Here is a 24,833-nt window from a genome sequence, read left to right on the forward strand (position 1 = left end):
AGGCTGAGGTGGGAGAATCACCTGAGCCAGGAGGTCGAGGTTGCAGTGAGCTGTGATCATGCCACTGCACTCCAAACTGGGTGTTAAGAGTAAAACCCTGTATTTAAAAAAAAAAAAAAAAAAAAAAAAAAAAAATCCTCATCTAAAAACAACCAAAAGAAAAGAATCCAAAAAAAACCACACATAGAATACAAAGAAAAACTACTAGCTGAATATGACCCAGAAGACTTGAAGAAAAGGCAGAATAAATTATCATCAACAATTAGCCCTTAATACCTGGAACACTGTTTCAAGCAGCACTTATTTAATATAGTCATCCCTCAGTATGGTGTGGGGAGGAGTATGCGGACCATGTGGTTGGTTTCAGTTCCTTCCAAACCAAAATCCAAGAATGCTGAAGTCCCTGATATAAAATGGCACAGTATTTGCATATAACCTATATGTATCCTCTCATATACTTTAAATCATCCCTAAATTACTTATAATACTTAATACAATGTAAATACTTTATAAATAGTTATGCTGGGTTTATTTGCATTATTTTTTATTGTTTTGGAGTCTTTTCTAATTTTTTTTTGGAGACAGGGTCTCACTCTGTTGCCAAGTCTGAATGGCAATGGCACAATCTTGGCTCACTGCAGCCTCAACCTCCCCAGCTCAAGGTGATCTTCCCACCTCAGCCCCCAAGTTAGCTAGGACCACAGGCATGCACCACTATACCCAGCTAGTTTTTTTGTTTACTTTTTTGTAGAGACGAAGTCTCACTATATTGCTTAGGCTGGCCTTGAACTCCTGAGCTCAAGCAATCCACCCGTCTAGACCTCCCAAAGCGCTGGAATTATAGGTGTGAGCCACAGCACCTGACCTTGAATATTTTCAACACACAGTTGATTGAATCTGTGGATGCAGAACCCATAGATAGAGAGGGCTGACTGTACTAAAGATTACATTTCCTTCTCCACGAGTCTCAACATATTCATCTACTCAGCAGTAAATAAATTTTAAAATCATAGTATTTTAATGCTGTTGAATGCTTAAGTGTTCACTTTTTAGAATCAACCCATGGACAAAAGAGCACTGAATACACCAAAATACTACAAACATTATTACAAACATTATACTTTAAAAATTGGGAAGTAGCAATAAAGAGTGGGAAAGGTGTATTACTTCCTTTAACATTCATGTTAGAAAGACACAATCTCTAAAGATTGAACCAGGAAGAAACTGAAACCCTGAACAGACCAATATCAAGTTATGAAATGGAATCAGTAATTAAAAGCCTACCAACCAAAAATAGCCCTGGACCAGATGGATTCACAGTTGAATTCTGCCAGACGTACAAAGAAGAGCTGGTACCAATCCTACTGAAACTATTCCAAAAAATCAAGGAGGGAGGATTCCTCCCTAATTTATTCTACGAAACCAGTATCATCCTGATACTAAAATCTGGCAAAGATACAACAAACGAAGAAAACTACAGGCCAATATCCCTGATGAACATAGATGCAAAAATCCTCAGCAAAATACAAACCAAATCCAGCAGCACACTGAAAAGATAATTCACTACGATCAAGTGGGCTTTATTCCTGGGATGCAAGGATGGTTCAACACATACAAATCAAGAAATGTGATTCACCACATAAACAGAAATAAAAACAAAAACCACACGATCATCTCAATTGGCACAGAAAAAGCATGTGACAAATCTAACATTCCCTTCATGACAAAAATGCTCAACAAACAAGGCACTGAAGGAACATAGCTCAAAATAATAAGAGCCATCTATGACAAACCCACAGCCAACATCATACTGAAAGAGCAGAAGTTGGATGCATTCCCCCAAGAACTGAAACAAGACAAGGATGCCCACTCTCACCACCCCTATTCAATACAGTATTGGAAGCCCTAGCCAGAGCAATCAGGCAAGAGAGAGAAATGAAAGGCATCCAAACAGGAAAAGAGGAAGTCAAATGATCTATTTACTGATAATATGATCTTGTACCTAGAAAACCCTAAAGACTCCTTCAAAAGACTCCAAGACCCGATAAACGACTTCAGTACAGTTTCAGGATAAAAAATCAACATATAAAAATCAATCGCATTTCTATACACCAATAACATTCAAGCTGAGAACCAAACCAAGAATGCAATATTGGCCGGGGGCTGGGGGAAGGAGCTGGCTCACACCTGTAATCGGCAGCACTTTGGGAGGCCAAGGTGGGAGGACTGCTTGAGCCCAGGAGTTCAAGACCAGCTTTGGCAACATAGTGAGACCCTGTCTCCACAAAAAATTTAAAAAGTAGCCAGGCTTAATGGTGTACGCCTGTGGTCCCAGCTACTCAAGAGGCTGAGGTGGGAGAACTGCTTGCCCCAGGAGATTGAGACTCCACTGAGCCATGATCATGCCACTGCACTCCAGCCTCAGTGACAGAGCAAAACTCTGTCTCAAAAAAGTAAAATGAATTACAGGTTTTTTTGTGTTTTTTTTTTTTAGAGACAGGGTTTTGCACTGTCGCCCAAGCTAGAGTGCAGTGGCGTCATCTCGGCTTACTGCAAGCTCCGCCTCCCAGGTTCACACCATTCTCCTGCCTCAGCCTCCCGAGTAGCTGGGACTACAGGTGCCCACCACTGCACCCGGCTAATTTTTTGTATTTTTAGTACAGACAGGGTTTCGCAGTGTTAGCCAGGATGGTCTCGATCTCCTGACCTCGTGATCCACCTGCCTTGGCCTCCCAAAGTGCTGGGATTACAGGCATGAGCCACCACACCCAACCTTAAAGTTATTTTAAATTTTTTTAAATAAGAAAAAGACAACCCTATTAAAAAGTGAGCGAAGGACATGAATGGACACTTCTCAAAAGAAGACATACAAGTAGCGAAAAAACATGGGAGAAAATGCTCAACATCACTAATCATCAGAGAAACACAAATTAAAATCACAGTGAGATACCATCTTACACCAGTCAGAATTGCTATTATCAAAAATAAAAAGCAAGAGATGTTGGCAAGGTTGAGGAGAAAAGGGAATGCTTATATACAGTTGGTGGGAATATAAATTAGCTCAGCCCCTGTGGAAAGCAGTTTGGAGATTCCTCAAAGAATCAAAAATAGAATTACCATTTGACCCAGCAATCCCATTACTAGGTATCTACCCAGAGGAAAAGAAATCATTCCACCAAAAAGACACCTGCACTCGTATATTTATCATAACACTATTCACAATAGAAAAGTCATGGAATCCTCCTGGGTGTCTATCAACAGTTAAAAAGAAAATGTGGTATATATACACCATGGAATACTATGCAGCCATAAAAAAGAATGAAATCATGTCCTTTGCAGCAACATGGGTTGGGCTGGAGGCCATTATCCTAAGTGAAATAAGTAAGAAAACAGAAAATTAAATACCGCATGTCCTCACTTATAAGTGGGAGCTAAACAATGGGTACACACAGACATAAAGATGGGAACGATAGACACTGGGGACTCCAAAAGGGGAAAAACAGAGGGGAAAGGGTTGAAAAGCTACCTACTGGGTACTATGTTCACTATTTGGTGATGGGTTCAATACAAGCCCAAACTCAGCATTATGCAATATACCCATGTAACAAACCTACCCATGTAACAAACCTGCACATGTATCCCCAAATCTAAAATTTAAAAGAAGAAAAAAAATTCACATTGACATCAGAGATAGTATCTAAATTGATACATAATGAAAAAGAAATTTAAGTTTATAATTTAAAGCCATAAAAGTATTTACTAGAAACAAATTAAAATAGAAGCAATAAATTTGAAGGTTAGGATGAGAAAACAAAAGGGGGTAGTAGGATTTCACAAAATTGCTCAGCTTCTCTGATGGAAACTTAACAAAAATTGCCTAAAGTTGATAAATCAAGAAGCAGAATTATATGCATATTATTTAAAGTTATAATGGTAAGCAACAGTAAGCAACAGCAAAACTTAAACAGAAATGGTTAACACTGGTTACCTCTGAGATGTGACAAGGACGGTCTCCGGCACAGACAGTAAGAAGGAAGGCTTTGACTTTTTTTTTTTTTTTCTTTTGAGACAGCGTCTTGCTCTGTAGCCCAGGCTGGAGGGCAGTGGCGCCATCTCGGCTCACTGCAACCTCCGCCTCCCAGGTTCACGCCATTCTCCTGCCTCAGCCTCCTGAGTAGCTGGGACTACAGGAGCCTGCCACCATGCCCGGCTCATTTTTGGTATTTTTAGTAGAGACGGGGTTTCATTGTGTTAGCCAGGATGGTCTCGATCTCCTGACCTCGTGATCCACCCGCCTTGGCCTCCCAAAGTGCTGGGATTACAGGCGTGAGCCACCGCGTCCAGCCTAGACTTTAACTTTTCATTTTATATACAACTATACTAAGTTTTTTTACCATGTGTAACCATTGTTTCATAATTTTAATAGCATAAAATTATTTCCACTTTGATACAAATATACAACAAAGATCAACAGATTGCTGAAAAACCAGTTAATAGAATTCTGGTTTTGTAAGTAAGACAAGATCAAATTACATAAAACCTTTCAGAAAACAGAAAAGTCCTTTTTTAAATTTGCACCTAAATCCTAAAATAATAGGATTTACTCAGTGTTTAAGTCACTCTTAAAATGCAATTACAATAACTACACTGAGGTTGGGTGCAGTGGCTTACACTTGTAATCCCAGCACTTTGGGAGGCCAAAGCGGGTAGATGGCTTGAGCCCAGGAGTTCGAGACCAGTCTGGGCAACATGGAAAAATCCATTGTCTCTACAAGAAATGCAAGAATTAATCAGGCATGGTGGTAACATGCCTGTAGTCCCAGCTACTCAAGAGGCTGAGATGGGAGGATCATTTGAGCACAGGAAGTCCAGGCTACAGCGAGCTGTGACTGCACCACTTTCACTTCAGCCTGGGTGACAAGAGCAAGACCGTCTCAAGAAAAGAAAGAGAAGACAGAAAGAAATACAGAACGAAAAGAAAAGAAAACAGAGAAAGGGACGGAGGGAGGGAGTTTTCCAGAAACCATGGACTTACCTTTCTGTCCAAATTTAAATATCTACAAATATCAGCAAAACACTTTGCCATGAATAGGTTTTGTTCTATAACTACAGAACAAAACAAAGTTAACTGGCCTACTTGGTAAATAAATCCATTCCCTAATCACATTCAGCTTAGTAACTGAGATCATCCATCACAAACCCTCACTGAAAAAAATGTTTTTAAATAGAAAATACACAATAGGTTTAAAGCCTCTATAAGAAGAGTGTATTTTTCCTTTAGCAAGACTTATTATAGTTCAAGTTAAAGATTTTTTTTTTCTTTTTTATTTTTGAGATGGAGTCTTACTCTGTGGCCCAGGCTGGAGTGCAATGGCGCGATCTCGGCTCACTGAAACCTCTGCCTCCCGGGTTCAAGCGATTCTCCTGCCTCAGACCCAAGTAGCTGGGACTACTCAGGGTAGGTGCGTGCCACCACGCTGGGCTAATTTTTGTATTTTTTAGTAGAGATGGGGTTTCACCATATTGGCCAGGCTGGTCTCGAACTGACCTCGTGATCCGCCCACCTCGGCCTCCCAAAGTGCTGGGATAACAGGTGTGAGCCACCACACCCCGCCAAGTTAAAGATATTTTATAAAGACCTGTTGCCGGGCGCGGTGGCTCACACCTGTAATCCCAGCACTTTGGGAGACCGAGGCGGGCGGATCACGAGGTCAGGAGAACGAGACCATCCTGGCTAACACGGTGAAACCCCGTCGCTATTAAAAATACAAAAAAATTAGCCGGGCGTGGCGGTGAGCGTCTGTAGTCCCAGCCACTCGGGAGGCTGAGGCAGTAGAATGCCGTGAACCCGGGAGGCGGAGCTTGCAGTGAGCCGAGATCGCGCCACTGCACTCCAACCTGGGCGACAGAACAAGACTTCGTCTCAAAACAAACAAAAAAAAAGACACCTGTTATTTGAGGACTTTACAGGTTTTTATTTCTCTTTGATCACTCACTTCTGGATAAGAACTCAAACCCTCAATAAATAACTACTGCTGCACGCTTGTATCCTGAATTACATCCTGTCTTCTCTCTTGAGACTCTCTTTTATCCTGTACAGTGCACATTCAAAACAGCTATTACAGGAAGTGTTGGACTAATCAGCTATTTGTAAATGGACAAAAATCTTTAAATAGCTTTGTCTGCTACTCCTTTATGGTTCTAGATACTACTGGTTTTAAAGAAATTGTCATGCTAGTTGTTCATCTTGTCCCTTTGTTTTAGAATCCCAAAGTAGCACTAATATATAGTCACAACATTATAACAAGTTGATCTTTAAAAAAACACATTAGTTTTTAAACATCCAAATACTCTAATAGTTTATCACCAAGAAAATTGCAAATTGTAATATATTGCTTTAAAATCTTCTATATTGTCATCTAACCCTGCACTATAGAATAATTTTTCAAAACAAATAGATGTCCCTCAGTATACCTGAAGGGTTGGTTCCGGGACCCCTGCATATACCAAAACCCACACATACTCAGGTCCTGCAGTTGGCCCTGGAGAACCCACCTATACAAAAAGTTGGCCCTCATATACGCAGGTTTCACAAATCTGCGTGTAAGTGGACCCACGCAGTTCAAACTCCTCCTGTTCAACAGTCAACTGTACACAATTTATAACACCACATATGAACTTATTTGTCTAGCATATTAAGTTCAAAAATGTAGGACACTATATTTTATATACTTTAAAAAATAAAAATACTTAATTCATCAACACTGACATAGATTGCATTAAAAACCTTTCCATGGATCTACTCTTCCTATGTAAAACTCAGAGACATGCCTTTTCCATGCTCCTAAAACAGTAGCCATGAGAAAGTAGCTTAAGCCCAAGAGGCAGAGGTACAGTGAGCCAAGATCGTGCCACTGCACCCCAGCCTGGATAACACTTCTCAAAAAAAAAAAAAAAAAAAAAAAAGAAAGTAACTTGTACTTCCTTTAACAAATGATTCATAGCTCATTTTTATGTGTTAATTATCACTGTCAGCTGGGTGCAGTGGCTGACGCTTGTAATCCCAGCACTTTGGGAGGCCGAGGTGGGCAGATCACCTGAGGTCAAGAGTTCGAGACCAGCCCGGCCAACATGATGAAACCCCGTTTCTACTAAAAAATACAAAATTAGCTAGGCATGGTGGCGCATTCCTGTAATCCCAGCTACTTGGGAGGCTGAGGCAGGAGAATCGCTTAAACCCGGGAGGCAGAGGTTGCGGTGAGCCAAGATTGTGCCATCACACAACAGCCTGGGCAAGAAGAGCGAAACTCCATCTCAAAAAAAAAAAAAAATTATTATTGTCTTAACATTTCACTTCCTTATTCTTAGCCAACCCCCCCATCTCCAGTCTTCAGATATTTCTATCTTATACATCACCATATTAGTAAACCATTCCAAGCCATTACTTCCAAAGGTAAACGGCTTCTAGGACTTTAACTTACAGACACATTAATAGGTACAAAATGCTGTGCTTACTAGGATATTCACTTCAGTGTTAGCACTAGCAAGACTGGAGACAGCCAATGATGTAAGTCAATACAATGAGATACAACAAAACTATTAAGAGAAACAAGGCATCTCTGTATATAGATATGTCATAATGTTTAAGCAATGTTTAAGATTTAAAATATGGGCCAAGCACGGTGGCTCACGCCTGTAATCCCAGCACTTTGGGAGGCTGAGGCAGATGGATCACTTGAGGTCAGGAGTTCGAGACCAGCCTGGCCAACATGGTGAACACTGTCTCTACTAAAAATACAAAAAATTAGCCAGGTATAGTGGTATGTGCCTGTGGTCCCCGCTACTCAGGAGGCTGAGGCAGGAAAACTGCTTGAACCTGGGAGGTGGTGGTTGCAGTGAGCCAAGATCTTCCCACTGCACTCCAGCCTGGGTGACAGAGAAAGACTCCGTCTCAATAAATAAATTCAATAAATAAAAATAAAAATAAAAATAGGGCCAGGCATGATGGCTTATGCCTGTAACCCCAGCACTTTGGGAGGTCAAGGTAGGAGGATTACTTGAGGCCAGGAGTTCAAGACCAGACTGAGAGACATAGCAAGACCTCATCTCTACAAATAATTAAAAAAAAAAAAAAAAAAAAAAAAAGCTGGGCATGGCCCACATCTGTAGTCCCAGTTACTCAGGAGGCTGAAATGAAACAATCACTTGAGCCCAAGAGACAGACTTGCTTGAGCCCAGGCAGCCAAAGCTGCAGTGAGCCATGATCTAAAAATAGAAAAGTGTGCAGCACACTAGCATGTCATATTTAATGACATCTTTAAGTTAACACACATGCACATACCCCAAAAGAAAATCCTCTTAAAGGACAACCAAGAATGATTGCCCCTAAAAAAGGGACAGAATGGCTGGGAAAGGGATGACTTACGTTACACTGGTGGTTTTTTGTTATTTTTGTTTTATTGAAACAGAGTCTCACTCTGTCACCCAGGCTGGAGTGCAGTGGTGCAATATTAGCTCACTGCAGCTTCCACCTCCCAGGTTCAAGCAATTATTGTGCCTTAGCGTCCCAAGTAGCTGGGATTACAGGTGTGTACTACCACGCCCAGCTAATTTTTTGTATTTTTAGTAGAGACGGAGTTTTCGCTGTTGGCAAGGCTGGCCTTGATCTCCTTGCCTCAAGTGATCTGCCCACCTCGGCCTCCCCAAAGAGCTGGGATTATAGGCATAAGCCACCGCGCCCAGCCACATTGTATATTTTTACGCACATATACTATTTACAAACTTTTTTTTATAATACCTTTTTTTTTTTTTTAAGAGAGTCTCGTTCTGCTGCCCATGCTGAAGTGCAATGGCATCATCATAGCTCACTATAGCCTCAAACTCCTGGGCTCAAGCAATCCTCCCACCTCATCCGGCCATAAAATACTTTTTTGAAAAAGTAGTTAAATATCCTTGATTCCATTCATAAATTGATAGTTCTTCAAGTATTGGTTTGCTTTATCAAGCTATTTCAGCCTTAATATTTCTCCTATAACTTGAAAAAAGACATAACAGTTTTCCTATTTATCCACACCCTGATTTAAACATTTTTATTGAAAGGTCACTTGATGGATCAGAGAATTATTTGTTGCTAAGCCACTCATCCAAAGACTCTAAACCTACACAATCCAATGTGATAGCTACTAATTAGTTTCTCAATCACACTAACTACATTCCAGTAATCGATACCTATGTGTGGCTTGTGGCTAGCATATTGGACAGCATGGATGCTAAACATTTTCAGATCACTGCAGAGAGTTCTACTGGACATCACTGCTCTACACCAGGAGTCAGCAAACTATAGCCTGCAGACTAAATTGAGCCAACTGCTTATTTGTATAAATAAAGGTCTACTGGAACACAGCCATCCTTATCCATACTGGTTTACTTATTATCTGTCGATGCTTTGGCACTACAATAGAGTTGAGTAATTGCACCAGAGACAGTAAAGCCCAAAAGGCCTAAAATATTTAGTATCTGCCAGAAAAAGTTTGCTGATCACTGCTCTAGATTATCAAATTTCATTGAAAAAGAACACATTAATTTCCCTTAGGCCTCAAAAAGTTTTTGAAGGCTTGCATTACAAAAATGACAAACCAGTTAAACATAAACAGATGTCTACTTCATTTACTAAGTGTTAAAGATACTTAATCTTTTACCATAAACCCATAAAACCAAAATTTGTCCTAAAATGTATTTAAATACTGGTATTTTCTAAGCATCTCTATAAAATAGCTAGTAAAAGCACAGAAGACAGATTACTAGTCTAGCAATTCTAAAAGAGCTGGCCTAAGAGAAAATATTTATTTCTCAAAAATATGCCTATTTTCCTTAGCAATATCTAATATCTGTTCAAAGAAATGGGGCCAGGCGTGGTGGCTCACACTTGTAATCCCGGCACTTTGGGAGGCCGAGGCGAGTGGATCATGAGGTCAGGAGATTTAGACCATCCTGGCTAACACGGGGAAACCCCATCTCTACTAAAAATACAAAAAAAAAAAAAAATTAGCCGGGCATGGTGGTGGGCGCCTGTAGTCCCAGCTACTCGGGAGGCTGAGGCAGGAGAATGGCATGAACCCAGGAGGCGCAGCTTGCAGTGAGCCGAGACTGCGCCACTGCACTCCAGCCTGGGAGACAGCAAGACTCCATCTCAAAAAAAAAAAAAGGAAATGGGCCGGGCACAGTGACTCATGTCTGTAATCCCAGCACTTTGGGAGGCTGAAGCAGAAGGATCACTGGAGCCCAGGAGTTCGAGACCAGCCTGGGCAACACAGTGAACACAGTGAGACCTCGTCTCTACAAAACAACAACAAAAATTAGCCAGCACGTGCATCTGTGGTCCTAGCTACGCAGGAGCCTGAGGCAGGAGGATCACTTGAGCCCAGGAGTTCAAGGCTACAGTCAGCTACGACTGCACGACAGCACTCCAGCCTTGGTGATAGAGTGAGACAGTCTCAAGTGAAAAAAATGAAAAAAGAAATTTATCAACTGTTTGGAAAAGCAGTACATTTCTTAGAAAAAATACATTAGAAGTATTTACATCTAACCACCTATTTCATATAACATTACTGTATTTCAGGCTTTCAAAGCAATTACTGAAAACATCGTTTTTTAAGAAAAGTAAATAAACTTGCGTTTTTAAAGGAATTTGGTCTGCTTTTAAAATCAGTGGAGCATCTTTACCAATTAAAGGCATTTTTAATTGAATATAATTTTGTGTATTATGTGACCAACTCTGTACAAGGCACTGGACATAGAATGATGATCCTTTTGCAGCTAGTAATTTATGAGGCATATTAGTATCACTTACAGTGACTTTACATATGTAAGAACAAAGGGGTAGAAACACAGCTGAGGAGTACACCGAGTGATTAAGAGAAGGCTTCAAGGAGGAAAGCTATTTGAGTTGGGTATTGAAGTATGAGTTTGACAGGTTTGTAAGGGTAAGGGAAAAGGGGGAGGGAAGAATGGCACAGCAACACCATTCTAGAGTGAATGTAGAACAAAGAAAATGAGACATGAAAGGACTTAAGTACCAGAAAATACGAGTTCAATGCTACAGAAGTATATAGCTTAAATGCAACTGGAAAAAAGAAATGGTGGCAGGTACAAAGACTACAGACTTCAAGGTCTGAATGTAAATGTCTTTACATGACAAACTAAGGAATTAAAATTGGATCTAAGTCTCAAGTATGAATCATGCAAGGAGAGAAGAGAAAGAGATGAGATTGGATCTGATAGTATAAGCCATAGCAAACGTATAGCTTTCCAAAAAGAGATATGACATGATTGATTTTATAGGAAAATGACACTAGCAGCAATTTGCATCTTGGACTATAGTGAGAGACCAATCAGCTACTATCCAAATCAGAAATAATGGCCAAAAGTGTTGACAGTGAGGATGAAGAAAAAAACAGATGAAAAGCAGCAGCATGGCCAGGTAAGGTGGCTCACGCCTATAATCCCAGCACTTTGGGAGGCCGAGGCAGGTGGATCACCTGAGGTTGGGAGTTCGAGACCAGCCTAACCAACATGGAGAAACCCCATCTCTATTAAAAATACAAAATCAGCTAGGCGTGGTGGCGCATGCCTGTAATCCCAGCTACGCGGGAGGCTGAGGCAGGACAATCGCTGGAACCCAAGAGGCGGAGGTTGCAGTGAGCTGAGATCGCACAATTGCACTCCAGCCTGGGCAACAAGAGCAAACTCCATCCCAAAAAAAAGAAAAAAGAAAAAAGAAAAGCAGCAGCTACATGTAGTAGAATCTACAGTCCTGCACTCCCACTTTGTAAATGTCCTGTATATGTGATAATTTCCCTTTTCCATATTTTTTTTGTATAAATGCACTTTTGGCATGGAAAAAAGTTTATACAGTAGGTTACCAAGACTGGAGGTAAGATGGCCTTTTTTTGTTTTTCCTCCCATGGTATTAGGAAGGAAAATGCAAGAACTCTTGAGTTAGATGTGGATTACAGGCTATCTCTGCTGTGACACTATGAGCATGACAGTTAACCTCTCAAAGCTCTAGGTTTCTCATTTGTAAAAAGAGGAAATTGAACTAGATGATCTAAAACTTTGGAAAGTTCTAATCCTCTGATGATACTGACAAATCTTTAATCTTCTGTAAGTGTCCAACAAAAATGCAAATACAATAATCTAACTACAAACCGATTGTGAAAAACCCATCAAACACAGGCAAATACTATTGTACCTATTAGCTATATGCATCTACATGTACTCATTGTGAAGAATTTCATGACATACATTAAGTTATGTAGTCATCAACCACTCATTTGAAACCCTGACAAAACAAACTCTGTAAGCTGTGTCAGCCATGCAAGGCACCACGCTCGGCTAATTTTGTATTTTTAGAAGAGACGGGGTTTCGTCTTGTTGGCCAGGCTGGTCTCCTGGTCTCAGGTGATCCACCTGCCTCGGCTTCCCAAAGTGCTGGGATTAAAGGTGTGAGCCACGGCGCCCGGCCAACCAAAGAACTTTTTAGCAATATTCCTTTATCGATCAAATTTTTAAATGTTTCTAACTGGAAAAATGCAGTCTTGAAATTTGTAACCATAAATTGTCATGTGCGACTTCTTAATAATGAAGAAAATTTATTTTATGAATTCTTGCTTGTATTAAAAAGTTCAGAAATATTCTGAACTTGTTTCTCTTCAAGAGTAACATTTGGCTGGGTGTGGTGGCATGAGCCTGTAATGCCAGCACTTTGGGAAGCCAGGAGTTCAAGACCAACCTGAACAACACAGCAAGACCCTGTCTGTAAAACGAAAAAACAAAAAAAGAACAACTTTTAAACCGGATTTTTTTTTTTTTAAGTAAAAGAGAGTTGGAGGTCCAGCATGGTGGCTCACACTTGTAATCCCAGCATTTTGGGAGGCTGAGACAGTAAGATCACTTGAGCCCAGGAGTTCAAGACTAGCTCTGGCAACACAGCAAGACCCTGTCTCTACAAAAAATATTCAAAAGTATAAATATTTTTTAAAAAAGGAGAGTTGGGTCAAAAGCCTCTCTTCCTGCAAAACAAAAAGGTGAACAAAGAACTTTTTTTTTTTTTGAGACAGAGTCTCGCTCTGTCGCCCTGGCTGGAGTGCAGTGGCGGGATCTCGGCTCACTGCAAGCTCCACCTCCCGGGTTCACGCCATTGTCCTGCCTCAGCCTCCCGAGCAGCTGGGACTACAAGTACCCGCCACCATGCCCGGCTAATTCCTTTTGTATTTTTAATAGAGACGGGGTTTCACCATGTTCACCAGGATGGTCTCGTTCTCCTGACCTCGTGATCCACCTGCCTCGGCCTCCCAAAGTGCTGGGATTACAGGCGTGAGCCACCGCACCCGACCCAGAGAACATTTTTAATTAAAGGTGAAAAACTCAGATGTAAATCTTGCATTTCCAGCCTCTTATAAATTTGTGATATAATTAATATTGCCTAAAGTCATACTTCAAGGGAAATAACATTTTGCTAACTGTAGTATTAAACTTTTCTAATGATATTTTATTTCTTCTAATGTTTCTTCTAAAGACCTGAACAATGTTTTGGTTATATACTACATTATATATACCAGAATCATTTCTCTTTAATGTAACCTATGTGATTTCTGGCTCCCTAAAATAGCATTATGCATTTTCTGAGTTAACCAAAATAAAATCTAGAAAGAGCTAAACTGTAATCTACCATGATCGGAGTGTAAAATCCTTTACTATGCAAATCTGCCCACAGTTTAAAACAGTAAAAAAAAAAAAAAAATTTAACATGAACCCAAAGGACACAGATGTTCTTTCAAATTGCTGGTATCAATGAACATAAAACTAATCCCACTACCAACCCACAAGAGACGTGGGTGTTTACTGTAAAGTTGCAAATCTCAACCAGATCTTTCATCCAGGAAAAAAGCCTTTATTACGGTTTTTCTTATACGTAATACAGTGATTTAAACTAATGCTTTCAGATCCTGAGAGGTTTTTTTTTTTAGAAAAAAAGCATTATATTTTGAAGACACACAAACTAATCTTACTCTAGTAAAGAAGCTTTATTAATTCTAATTAACAAATTTCACTCAAAAAGGAAGTGTATTCGAATCAAGTACTTTATTAGAGGGGAAAAATATTCAAAAAGAATAGAAGCAGGAATTATCTGGTTTTTGTTGTAAGCCCATACTATTCAAATACAATTCAGAAGCAGAATTTTTTACTTCTCAAAAGTTCCCTAATAAAAGAAAGCTATTTTAACAAAAAAAACACTAAGATACATTTTTTAAAACCAAAAGTATACCACAAAGTTAGCATGAGGAGTATGGGAAAAACCCACCTCAGATTTATTAACAATGTCCAAACAGGAAAACTGGATGTGCTTTCCCCAAATATAACTGATAAAATTCCCACAAGAACACTAGTATAACAGGTGGAGTGGATATTCCAAAACCAAAATATGTTAATTATAGTATCTCACATTCCATGATAAGCATTCAAGGACACCTGGTAATTAAAGGAATTATGAGAAATAACTGAGTACCTTAAGGCCTGTTCAGTTACAAGTGAAAAAAAAAATTCTGCAATAATAATAATCCTTTACACTTGGATAGCACTTTGCAATTTTCACGATACCTTATGACAAAACACTTTATAGAGTTGTTTTATGAAGTTAGTGCATACGCACACAACGTACTTTAGTCCTAGAGTTCATATACCAACCACATCAAATTATAACAGCGCGCACAAAGATAAGCGGCACTTCAAATTTTACTAATGTCATTGTGGCTGATCATCACTTTATTCAGAAATGGTCCGTTACAATCCTCTTCCGTAGAGTTTGACTCTCTTTAAAGTCTATGCTGGACAGGGCATCTTCCTGGGTCCCTAGCTTTGGGGGAGGGTAATTCCTGCAGGAAGCTGGTTCCACCAGTCCTGCTGTAGCTGCTGTCTGCCCTCCAGGACCAAGGAAGGACAGGTATTCTCAGTACATTATCCAGCTCTTCTTAAGAGGACAACCAGTAAAGGCTTCCCAAGGTGTTCCTACAGTTCTCCCTCAACTCCTAGGAAAACAAAGGTTCAGGCCCAGCTCTGTCACTCCGTATTCCCTTCTTGATAATATAAGTACTCCACAAGCCCCAGCCCACAGTCATCTGGCAGAGGATGGAGTGGAGGACATAATACCCAAGATACCCAAGGGGCTGCGAGGTAAAGGGTGGGTAGCAGAGAATTCAGCCAACTCTTAAGTTGCCGCTTGCGAAACGCAGCTAGCCCATCAGGTCTCCTTCGAAGGGGGAAGGTACGCAATTCAGAATGTGAGAATGAGAAACCCGGGACGCCGGGCATACAGCAGGGATGGGAGGACTGCATAGAGAAGCCAACGGGCCGGCCAGCCCGAAGGGCGGAGATCGCTGCTGGGGGCGGCGGTGCCCAGCGGGTCAGAGCCGTGGGGCTGGCGAGGACCCCAGGCCGCGTTCGCCCGACAGGCTCCCCGGCGAGGTTTCAAACCGCCGCCCCCGCGAGGCGCTCAGCCGATTGGAAGTTCCACAACGACCGTCACTACCCAGGGCCGGAGCGGCAACTCCGCAGCGGAGCTCTGCCTGCCCGCTGCGTTCCCCCAAGAGACCAGACCCCACAAACTCCTCCTCCACCGCGGTCCCAACTCGAGTCCCCCCGCCATCTCCGAGCACTCGGAGGGCGCCCTTCTGGGACGGGACCGACGCCTCGGACCGGGCTGCGCCGCGGGAGTTCGAGGGACGCGACGGGGCCGCGCGGGGGAGGCGGGCGGAACGGGCGCCCCTCGGAGTCGGTGTCCGGACGCAACCCCGCGACCCCCTCCGCCTCGCCCCTCGGGCACGGCCCGACTGGGATCCGACCCACCCATCCCGCCGGGTCGCGGGCAGGGCGAGGACCCGAGCGAGCCTACTCCTCCCGCCCCTGCTCTTACCCATCTTTCCGCCTCGCCTTGTAGACGTGACCGTAGGTGCCGCGTCCCACTTTGCACCCTTCGTACTCAAACAAATCCTCCACCCGCTCCCGCTCCGCCGCCAGCTTCGCCTTGAAATCATAATCCATTGTCTGCTTCCCCCATAGAGGCACGGGACGCGGGGGCCGCCGCCGCTCAGTCCCTCCTCCTCCTCCCCCCGCGACCGCCGCTCCACTTCTCCAACAGCCGCCTCTCGCGCGCGCGCGCGCCGCCCGCCGCTCCGCGGTCCGCCTTCAGCAAGGGACTCCTCGGCGGCCGCAGCAGCCACCTCCTCCACCTCTTCCTCCTCCTCCTCCTCCGCGACGGCGGCGGCGGCTCCCGCAGGCACCCCCAGTCCCGCCTCCCCCCTTCATTTCCTTGTTTTGGAACCTGGTGGGCCGCGCCGTGGCTTCCTCGAGCTCATTAGCGAACTCACTGGCCCGCCCCATGGTCGCGGAGGCTCCTGGGAAATGAAGTCGCGAAGGCCTCAGCGGCCTGGGCAGTTTTGCCGGCGTAAGAAATACAGCTCCCAGGTTACCTCGGGCCGCCACAGCCTCGCCCCCACAAAGCATGCGCGCCTGCGTACCAGGGCCGCCCCTCCCCCTCAGGTAGCGCACGGCTCCCGGTTCCTGTGAAGGTAGAAAGCTCGAAGTTCCAGTGTGCTTTCTGCGGTTCTCGGGGAGACACTGGAAAGAAGTGCCTTACTCTAGTGGGAAGGGGATACTTCACTATAACTAGCCCCACGCAGAGAGTATGGAAAGCATTAAATCAGCACCTTGCTGAGGGGTTGGCTGCAGTGACTCGGGAGGCGAGGGCTGGTGAGGACAGTTGTACCGCAGCTTGTTTGTTTTGTAGGGCAATGGGTCCGCCTATTGCCCCGCCCCCCGTCCCGCTGCTCATTGGCGGGGGCTGGAGAATGACGTCCTCGTTGGTGCGTGGGTATCCCCAGGCTTTGGCTTCTTTCCCGCTCTTGATTGGTGATTGGATGTGCTCGGTTCTTCCTGATAGGTTGATCTTTTTTCTTTACGATGCAAAAACCGTATTTCAAAAACTGAACCTTCAGCAGTTTCCTAGAGCCTGCCTTGGCCAGAGGAGAACATGCAACTTCTGAGCCCCAGTAGCCAATCATCATTTTCTTGGCGCTGTAGTCAGCTTTCTCTTAGCATATGCGGTTCCCATAACCAGGCTTTGGCCATCTGTCTAAGGACAATTAAAAGTGCCTGGAGGAAGCCGCGTTTACGATCCTTTGGGTTGAATTGTAAAGGATTTTTTATGGTCTATGCATGATGGTGAGGTTCTAGAATGTTTAAGAAAGCCCCTTTAGTTAGGGTGAACGTTGGTTGATTTCACTGTGTTGGGGCTCAGGACACACTACCCCAAATTATAACTGAAGGAGTCCAGAATATGCCACCCCAAAATACGCCACTCTGGCTTATTGATGTCTTTTAGCAAAATAAAATAAGATCCAGCCAACACAGGAAAATGCTTCACTTATCCCACTACTGCCTAAAATAAAGAATAACTCTTCCTTTGTAAAGAGAAATTTACATTTCTAAAGGAAATTTTCATAATTAAAGGAATCTTACCAGAAAGAGAGCTGCTGCTAGTCAACTTGTATCATCTGAGATACTTTTATCTGCATAAAAGTCAACCTTTATTCACCTTACATTTTTTCCTCTTATCCTCTCTTAACTTGTCTCCACCACTCCTGGAAGCCCCAAACCCCACTTTTGTTTTGAAGAGACTGGCCTTGCTGTGTTGCCCAGGCTGGCGTCCAACTCCTGAGCTCGAGGATCCTCCTGCCTCAGACTCCTGAGTAGCTGGGATTACAGGTCCGTGCCACCATGCTGGGCCCCACTTCCTTTCTGAGGTCAGGATGTAATGTAAGTGTCAAACATCTGGCCCTTCTTTGAGTCTCATATTTTGTGGGACTCTTGTGCATACATACGTAATTAAAACTTTTTCTCCTGTTAACCTGACTGGTATCAATTTAGTTTATAGACCAGCTGAAGAACCTAGGAGGGTTTCCTCCCCTGTAAAGGTGAGCCTAATGTCCCAAATGTTTGGGATACACACTTAAACATGATTGGTGCTAGGATAGGACATAACACATTCATTAGGAGGACAAAGAAGGGAATTGTCAATTCTACCCAAAGTGGTAGATAAGGAAAGAATAGTGAACTGCCTGCTAGGTTTTGAAAGAAACTTGGAAAACTAGGGGGAGGGGGAATGATTTACCTTATTTGCTACATCATCCACTCCTGGAAAACTTCCTTAGACCTTGAGTCTCTTCAGGCTGGGTGCAGTGGCTCACACCTGTAATCCCAGCACTTTGGGAGGCCAAGGCGGGTGGATCACGAGGTCTGGAGTTCAAGATCAGCCTGGCCAAGACAGTGAAACCCTGCCTCTTATTAAAAACGCAAAAATTAGCCAGGTGTGGTAGCATGTGTCTGTAGTCCCATTTACTCGGGAGGCTGAGGCAGGAGAATCCCTTGAACCCGGGAGGCAGAAGTTGCAGTGAGCTGAGACCATGCCACTGCACTCCAGCCTGGGCAACAGAGCAAGACCCTGACTCAAAAAAAAATGGTATCTTTAATCAAGAAAAATCTCAGTTGCTCTTGTTGCCATGCACTATAATAACTGCTGGAGATAGCAGGGAAAAAATTAGTCTTTTTCCATTGGGGAATTAAACCTGAAAAAACAAATATGCAAGCAAATTAAAAATAAACTGTGGTTTAAAAGAGCACTGGTAGAATAGGCGGGGTTCTAAGTGAGTCAGGGTAGACTTCATGAAGTAGGTAGGTTTGAGCCAAATTTTTTTTTCACTCCAGCCCCATCTGCTGAGTGAGAGCCAAAATTTAAAGCATGAGTAAGACTTTACTTGAAGGACAAGTCGAAGAGCAAGAAACAAGGAATTATTTCAGGTAGAACAGCATGTACATAAATCATGAAAGAACATCATATATTCTGAGAAATGCAACTAGTTTGAATATTACAGATTAAGACAGGAAAAAGTAATGGATAAGAAAATACTAAACAGATAAGCAGAGGTCAAATTATGAAAAGCTATTTATGTCAAGGAGAGGTTTTAGGTTTCATTATTCTGTCGACCTAAAAGGAAAAAGCTGGGGCAAAATTAATATAAGTAGAGAGTTTATTTGAGCCAAGCTTTAGAATTGCAACCCAGGAGTATAGATACAAGTTGCCCTGAATGTACACTCCAATCAGAAGCAATTGCAAGTAGATTTTTAAAGGCAAAAAAAGGGGGATAGGAAGTGGGCTCAAAGTTGTTTGTGAGGAATTCTCATTGGTTTACAGGAATAACATTGATTAATGAATGATCTATACATTGTTAAGATATAGGGTGTGGGTTATAGCATCTGGTGCAGCATTATTGGATTAATTTGTAGCTACTTGTGGCAATAGCAAGCAGTTTCAGGAGATGAATACATAGCTCAAGGGGAAAGTACCACCTGATTCCAGTATCTTATATATATATTTATTTATTTTGAGACAGAGTCTTGCTCTGTCACCCAGGCTGGAATGCTGTGGCGCGATCTCACCTCACTGCAGTCTCTGCCTCCTGGGTTCTAGTGATTCTCCTGTCTCAGCCTCCTGTGTAGCTGGGATTACAGGCATGTGCCACCAAGCCCAAATAATTGTATTTTTAGTAGAGACAGGGTTTTGCCATGTTGGCCAGGCTGGTCTTGAACTCCTGGCATCAAGTGATCCGCCCACCTCGGCCTCCCAAAGTGTTGGGATTATAGGCGCGAGCCTAATTCCTGTATTTTAATGTCTCTCTGTGCCTTATAATTTAAAAGGCCTCACATTCCTCAAATGAAAGTTTTTTTCTTTTCTCAATTCTGTAGGCAATAGGAAGCTATTACACACTTTTGAGCTAAGGAGAACTATAATCAGCCCTGAGTATTAAGCAAATTCTCTGACAAAAGTGTTCAGGTTCAATTGGAGGAAGGTGAGACTAGCAAAGAAGCTATTGCAATAGGACGGTAAAAACAAGGATCTGGGCCGGGTGCAGTGGCTCATGGCTGTAATCCCACCACTTTGGGAGGCCGAGGTGGGCGGATCACCTCAGTCCAGGAGTTTGAGACCAGCCTAACCAACATGGAGAAACCCCGTCTCTACTAAAAATACAAAATGAGCCGGGCGTGGTGGTGCATGCCTGTAATCCCAGCTACTCAGGAGGCTGAGGCAGGAGAATCACTTGAACCTGGGAGGCAGAGGTTGCAGTGAGCCAAGATTGCACCATTGCACTCCAGCCTGGGCAACAAGATTGAAACTCTGTTTCAAAACAAACAAACTAACAAACAAAAAACAAGGATCTGAACCACGGAAGAGCAGCACTATAAGAAAAAAGCACATACTATAATTATTTAGGAGTAAAATTTAACAAGACTTAGTAATTAATTAAATGTGGGACTAAAGGAGAGGGAAGAATCCAAGATAACTTTGAGAATTTTGACTTCAGCAATATGGTAGAAATATCAGAAAGTTAGGAAACACAGGAATGGGAGCAATTTTTGAGAGAAAGATAAGCTTGGTTGGGGCATGTCGAATTGGAAGTACCTATGGGGGCATCAAGATAGAAATAACTGTCAGGCATTTGAACCACAGTGACTCCATCTTGAATAGGGTAGAATAAGGCTGAGACCTGCTGTGCTGCATTCCCAGGAAGCTAGGTGTTTTTAGTCACATGGTGAAATAGGAAGCCTGCACAAGATACAGATCATAAAGACTCCACTGATAAGATGCAGTAAAGAAGCTAAACAAAACCCACCAAAACCAGGATGGTGACCTCTGGTCTACTCACTGACCCCTGGTCTCCTTGTTGCCCATTATATGTTAGTTATAATGCATTAGCATGCATTATAGTAGACATCCTACCAGTGCCATGACAGCTTACAAATGCCATAGCAACTTGAGAAGTTACTCTATAGAGTCTAAAAAGGGGAGAAGCCCTCAATTCTGGGAAATCCCCATGTCTTTCCCAGAAAACTTGTGAATAATCCACCCCTTGTTTATCATGTAATCAAGAAATAACTATAAGTATACTCAGTGGAGCAGCCCATACCTCTGCTCTGCCTATGGAGTAGCCATTCTTTTGTTTACTTCTCCAGTAAACTTGCTTTCACTTTACTCTATGGACGCACCCCAAATTCTTTCTTTCTTTCTTTCTTTTTTTTTGAGATGGACTTTTGCTCTTGTTGCCCAGGCTGGAGTGCAATGGTGCGATCTTGGCTCACCACAACCTCCACCTCCCAGGTTCAAGCGATTCTCCTGCCTCAGCCTCCCAAGTAGCTGGGATTATAGGCATGCACTAGCATGCCTGCCTAATTTTGTATTTTTAGTAGAGATGGGGTTTCTCCATGTTCATCAGGCTGGTCTCCAACTCCCGACCTCCAGGTGAGCTGCCTGCCTTGGCCTCCCAAAGTGCTGGGATTACAGGCATGAGCTACCACACCCGGCTGGTAGTAAATCGTTTTTAGGGGAAATGAGTGGGCCCAATGCTCACAAAATGGTTAGTAAATGATTATCATTAGAAACTAAGTGGGCCAAGCGTGGTGGCTCATGCCTGTAATCCAGCACTTTGGGAGGCCAAGGTGGGCAGATCACTTGAAGACAAGAGCTGCAGACCAGCCTGGCCAACACGGTGAAACCCCCATCTTTACTAAAAATACAAAAATTAGCAGGGCATGGTGGTGCATGCCTATAATCCAAGCTACTTGGGAGGCTGAGGCAGGAGAATCACTTGAACCCGGGAGGCAGAGGTTACAGTTAGCTGAGATCGTGCCACAGCACTCCAGCCTGGGCAACAGGGCAAGACTCCGTCTCAAAAATAAATAAATAAAATAAGAAACTAAATGGGACCAGACAACAGAACATAGTGTGGGACAAAGTTCATCTGGTCTCTACTGTGGTGTTTAATTTTCAGTGTCTTCCTTTGTGATATGAGTTTTAATCTTCGCTGGTTAATGAAATTCCAGGGAGAGAATTAAAAGTTGTGTTCTTCTACAGCAGTTTCAGTTTCTATGTAGATAAGAGAACTTCAGAGAATAGCCTCATCCTGTGCTTTGGGAGGAACAGAGGATTGAGAAATGGTGGCAGCATGGAGGCAGCAGCTGGAGGCTGCTTCTTTAGTTCAACATGCCAAAGTGCCATATTTTGGAGTTCTGTTTTCTGAGACCCAACATGTTCTATTTTTCCCATTTACATATAAACACACTGAGACAAGCCAGGCACAGTGGCTCACGCCTGTAATCCCAGCACTTTGGGAGGCCGAGGCGGGTGGATCACTAGGTCAAGAGTTCAAGACCAGCCTGGCCAAGAGACCACCCTAGTCAACATGGTGAAAGCCCGTCTCTACTAAAAACACAAAAATTAGCCGAGTGTGGCGGCGGGCACCTGTAATCCCAGCTACTTGGGAGGCTGAGGCGGGAGAATCACTTGAACCCAGGAGGCAGAGGTTGCAGTGAGCCAAGATCATGCCGTTGCACTCCAGCCTGGGAGACGAGCAAAACTCCATCTAAAAAAAGAAGAAGAAAGAAAAGAAAAAATCTGCAATAAAAGAAAAATGTAATGCTTTTAACAGTTTGTTCAAGTTAAAAGGAAAGGTGGGTGTGGGCAATGGAATGAGACCTTGTCTCAAAATAAAATAAAATAAAATTATTTGAAATGAATAATAGTGACATAAGTTATGAAATATCAGAACCTTTGGGATACAGCAAAAGCAGTTCTGAGAGGAAAGTTTTTAGTGCTAAATGCCTACATCAAAAAGTCTGAAAGGTCACAAATTGACAACCTAACATCATACCTCCAGGAAACAGAGATACAAGAATAAACCAAACCCAAAGCTAGCAGAAGAGAAGAAATAACAAAGATCAGAGCAGAACTAAATGAAATTGAAAGAAAAATACAAAAGATCAATGAAACAGAAAGGTGATTCCTTGAAAACATAAACAAAATCAATATTCCATTAGCTAGAATAACCAAGAAAATAAGAGAGAAGGCCTGGCACAGTGGCTCACTCCTGTAATCCCAGCACTTTGGGAGGCCAAGGTGGCAGTGAGCCGAGATCACGCCACTACACTGTAGCCTGGGCAGAAAGAAAAAAAAAACAGGAAAATAGAAGATTCAATAAGCTCAATTAGAAATGAAAATGGAGACATTACAACTAACACCACAGAAATACAAAAGATCATTTGAGACTACTATGAACAACTCTGTGCACACAAACTAGAAAGCCTAGAGGAAATAGATAAATTCCTGGAAATATACAACACTCCTAGCTTGAATGAGAAAGAAATAGAAATCCTGAACAGACCAATAACAAGCAATGAGATTGCCAAGAAAAAAAAAGCCCAGGCCAGAAAGATTCACAGCCAAATTCTAGCAGACATTCTTGGTACCAATCCTACTGAACCAATTCCAAAGATTGTGAAAGAAGGAATCTTCCCCAACTCATTCTATGAAGCCAGTATCACTCTGATACCAAAGCCAGGAAAGGACATTTAAAAAAAAAAAGAAATCTTATCCTATTTTTTAAAAAAATGAAATCTGTAGACAAATATCCCTGATGAACATAGATGCAAAAATCCTCAACAACATATAGCAAACTAAATCTAATAGCACATCAAAAAGATAATTGTCCATGACCAGGTGGGTTTCAGCCCAGGGATGCAGGAATGGTTCAATATACACAAGTCAATAGATGTGATTCACCACAGAAACAGAATTAAAAACAAAAACCAGACTGGGCACAGTGGCTTATGCCTGTAATCCCAGAACTTTGGGAGGCTGAGGCAGGCAGATCACCTGGAGGTCAGGAGTTCAAGACCGGCCTGACCAACATGGAGAAACCCCGTCTCTACTAAAAATACAAAAGTTAGCTGGGCGTAGTGGCGCATGCCTGTAATCCCAGTACTCAGGAGGCTGAGGCAGGAAAATCACTTGAACCCAGGAGGTGGAGGTTGTGGCGAGCCGAGATTGTACCATTGCACTCCAGCCTGGGCAACAAGAGCAAAACTCTGTCTCAAAAAAAAAACATACAATTATCTCAATAGATGCGGAAGAAGCATTTTCTAAAATCCAACATCCCTTTATGATAAAAACCCTCAAAAAACTAGGCATAGAAGGAACATACCTCAAAATAATAAAAGCCATATATGATAAACCCACAGCCAACATCACACTGAATGGGGAAGAGTTGAAAGCATTTCCCCTGAGAGCTGGAACAAGACAAGAATGCCCACTTTCACTTCTACTCAACGTAGTACTGGAAGTGCTAACCAGATCCATCAGGCAAGAGAAAAGAATAAAAGCCATCCGAATTGGAAAAGAGAAAGTCAGACTATCTCTGTTTGCTATTGATATGATTGTATACCTAGAAAACTCCAAAAGACTCCTAGTTTGATAAATGAATTCAGTGAAGTCTCAGGCTACAAAATAAATGTACACAAATCAGTAGCAGTCCTATACAGCAACAATGATCAAGCTGAGAACAAATCAAGAACTCAAGAAAAAGAATTTTCTTCTGTTACCTTTGGGTTTGGTTTATTCTTGTATCTCTAGTTCCTTGAGAGCTAGAGATGCGTTTTAGAAAAGAACTCAATGCCTAAACTAAACTATTTAATAGAGTGTCTTTTCCCTATTGAGTTCTTTTCTAGAAGAACTCAATCCCTTTTTACAATATCTGAAAAAAATAAAATAACTAGGAATATATTTAGCCAAGGAAGTGAGAGATCTCAACAACAGAACTACAAAACATTGCTGAAATAAATCGTAGATGACACAAACAAATGGAAATACATCTCATGCTCACAGATTAGAA

The 24,833-nt window shown here is 42.5% G+C and overlaps 1 protein-coding gene across 16 annotated transcripts in view; it reads right to left on the reverse strand.

Moving 5' to 3' along the window:
* Positions 1-17,241, reverse strand: part of CDK19 (cyclin dependent kinase 19) — a 205,404-nt gene extending 188,163 nt beyond the window's left edge. For 2 of the 16 annotated variants that reach the window (XM_063812625.1, XM_016956149.3), the window contains exon 1: positions 16,764-16,782. Coding sequence is in view for 5 of the 16 variants with exons in the window: in XM_016956150.3 (XP_016811639.2) it covers positions 16,764-17,120 (357 nt within the window). In the remaining 11 variants the exon portion in view is untranslated. Of the gene's footprint in view, positions 1-15,970; positions 16,426-16,526; positions 16,594-16,763 lie in introns of those variants that run through there. The other 14 variants (XM_009451831.5, XM_063812626.1, XM_063812630.1 and 11 more) reach the window with 11 other exon arrangements.
* Positions 17,242-24,833: the final 7,592 nt, after the last annotated feature.

This window comes from Pan troglodytes, chromosome 5 (genome assembly GCF_028858775.2).
Source record: "Pan troglodytes isolate AG18354 chromosome 5, NHGRI_mPanTro3-v2.0_pri, whole genome shotgun sequence".
Lineage (NCBI taxonomy): Eukaryota > Metazoa > Chordata > Mammalia > Primates > Hominidae > Pan > Pan troglodytes.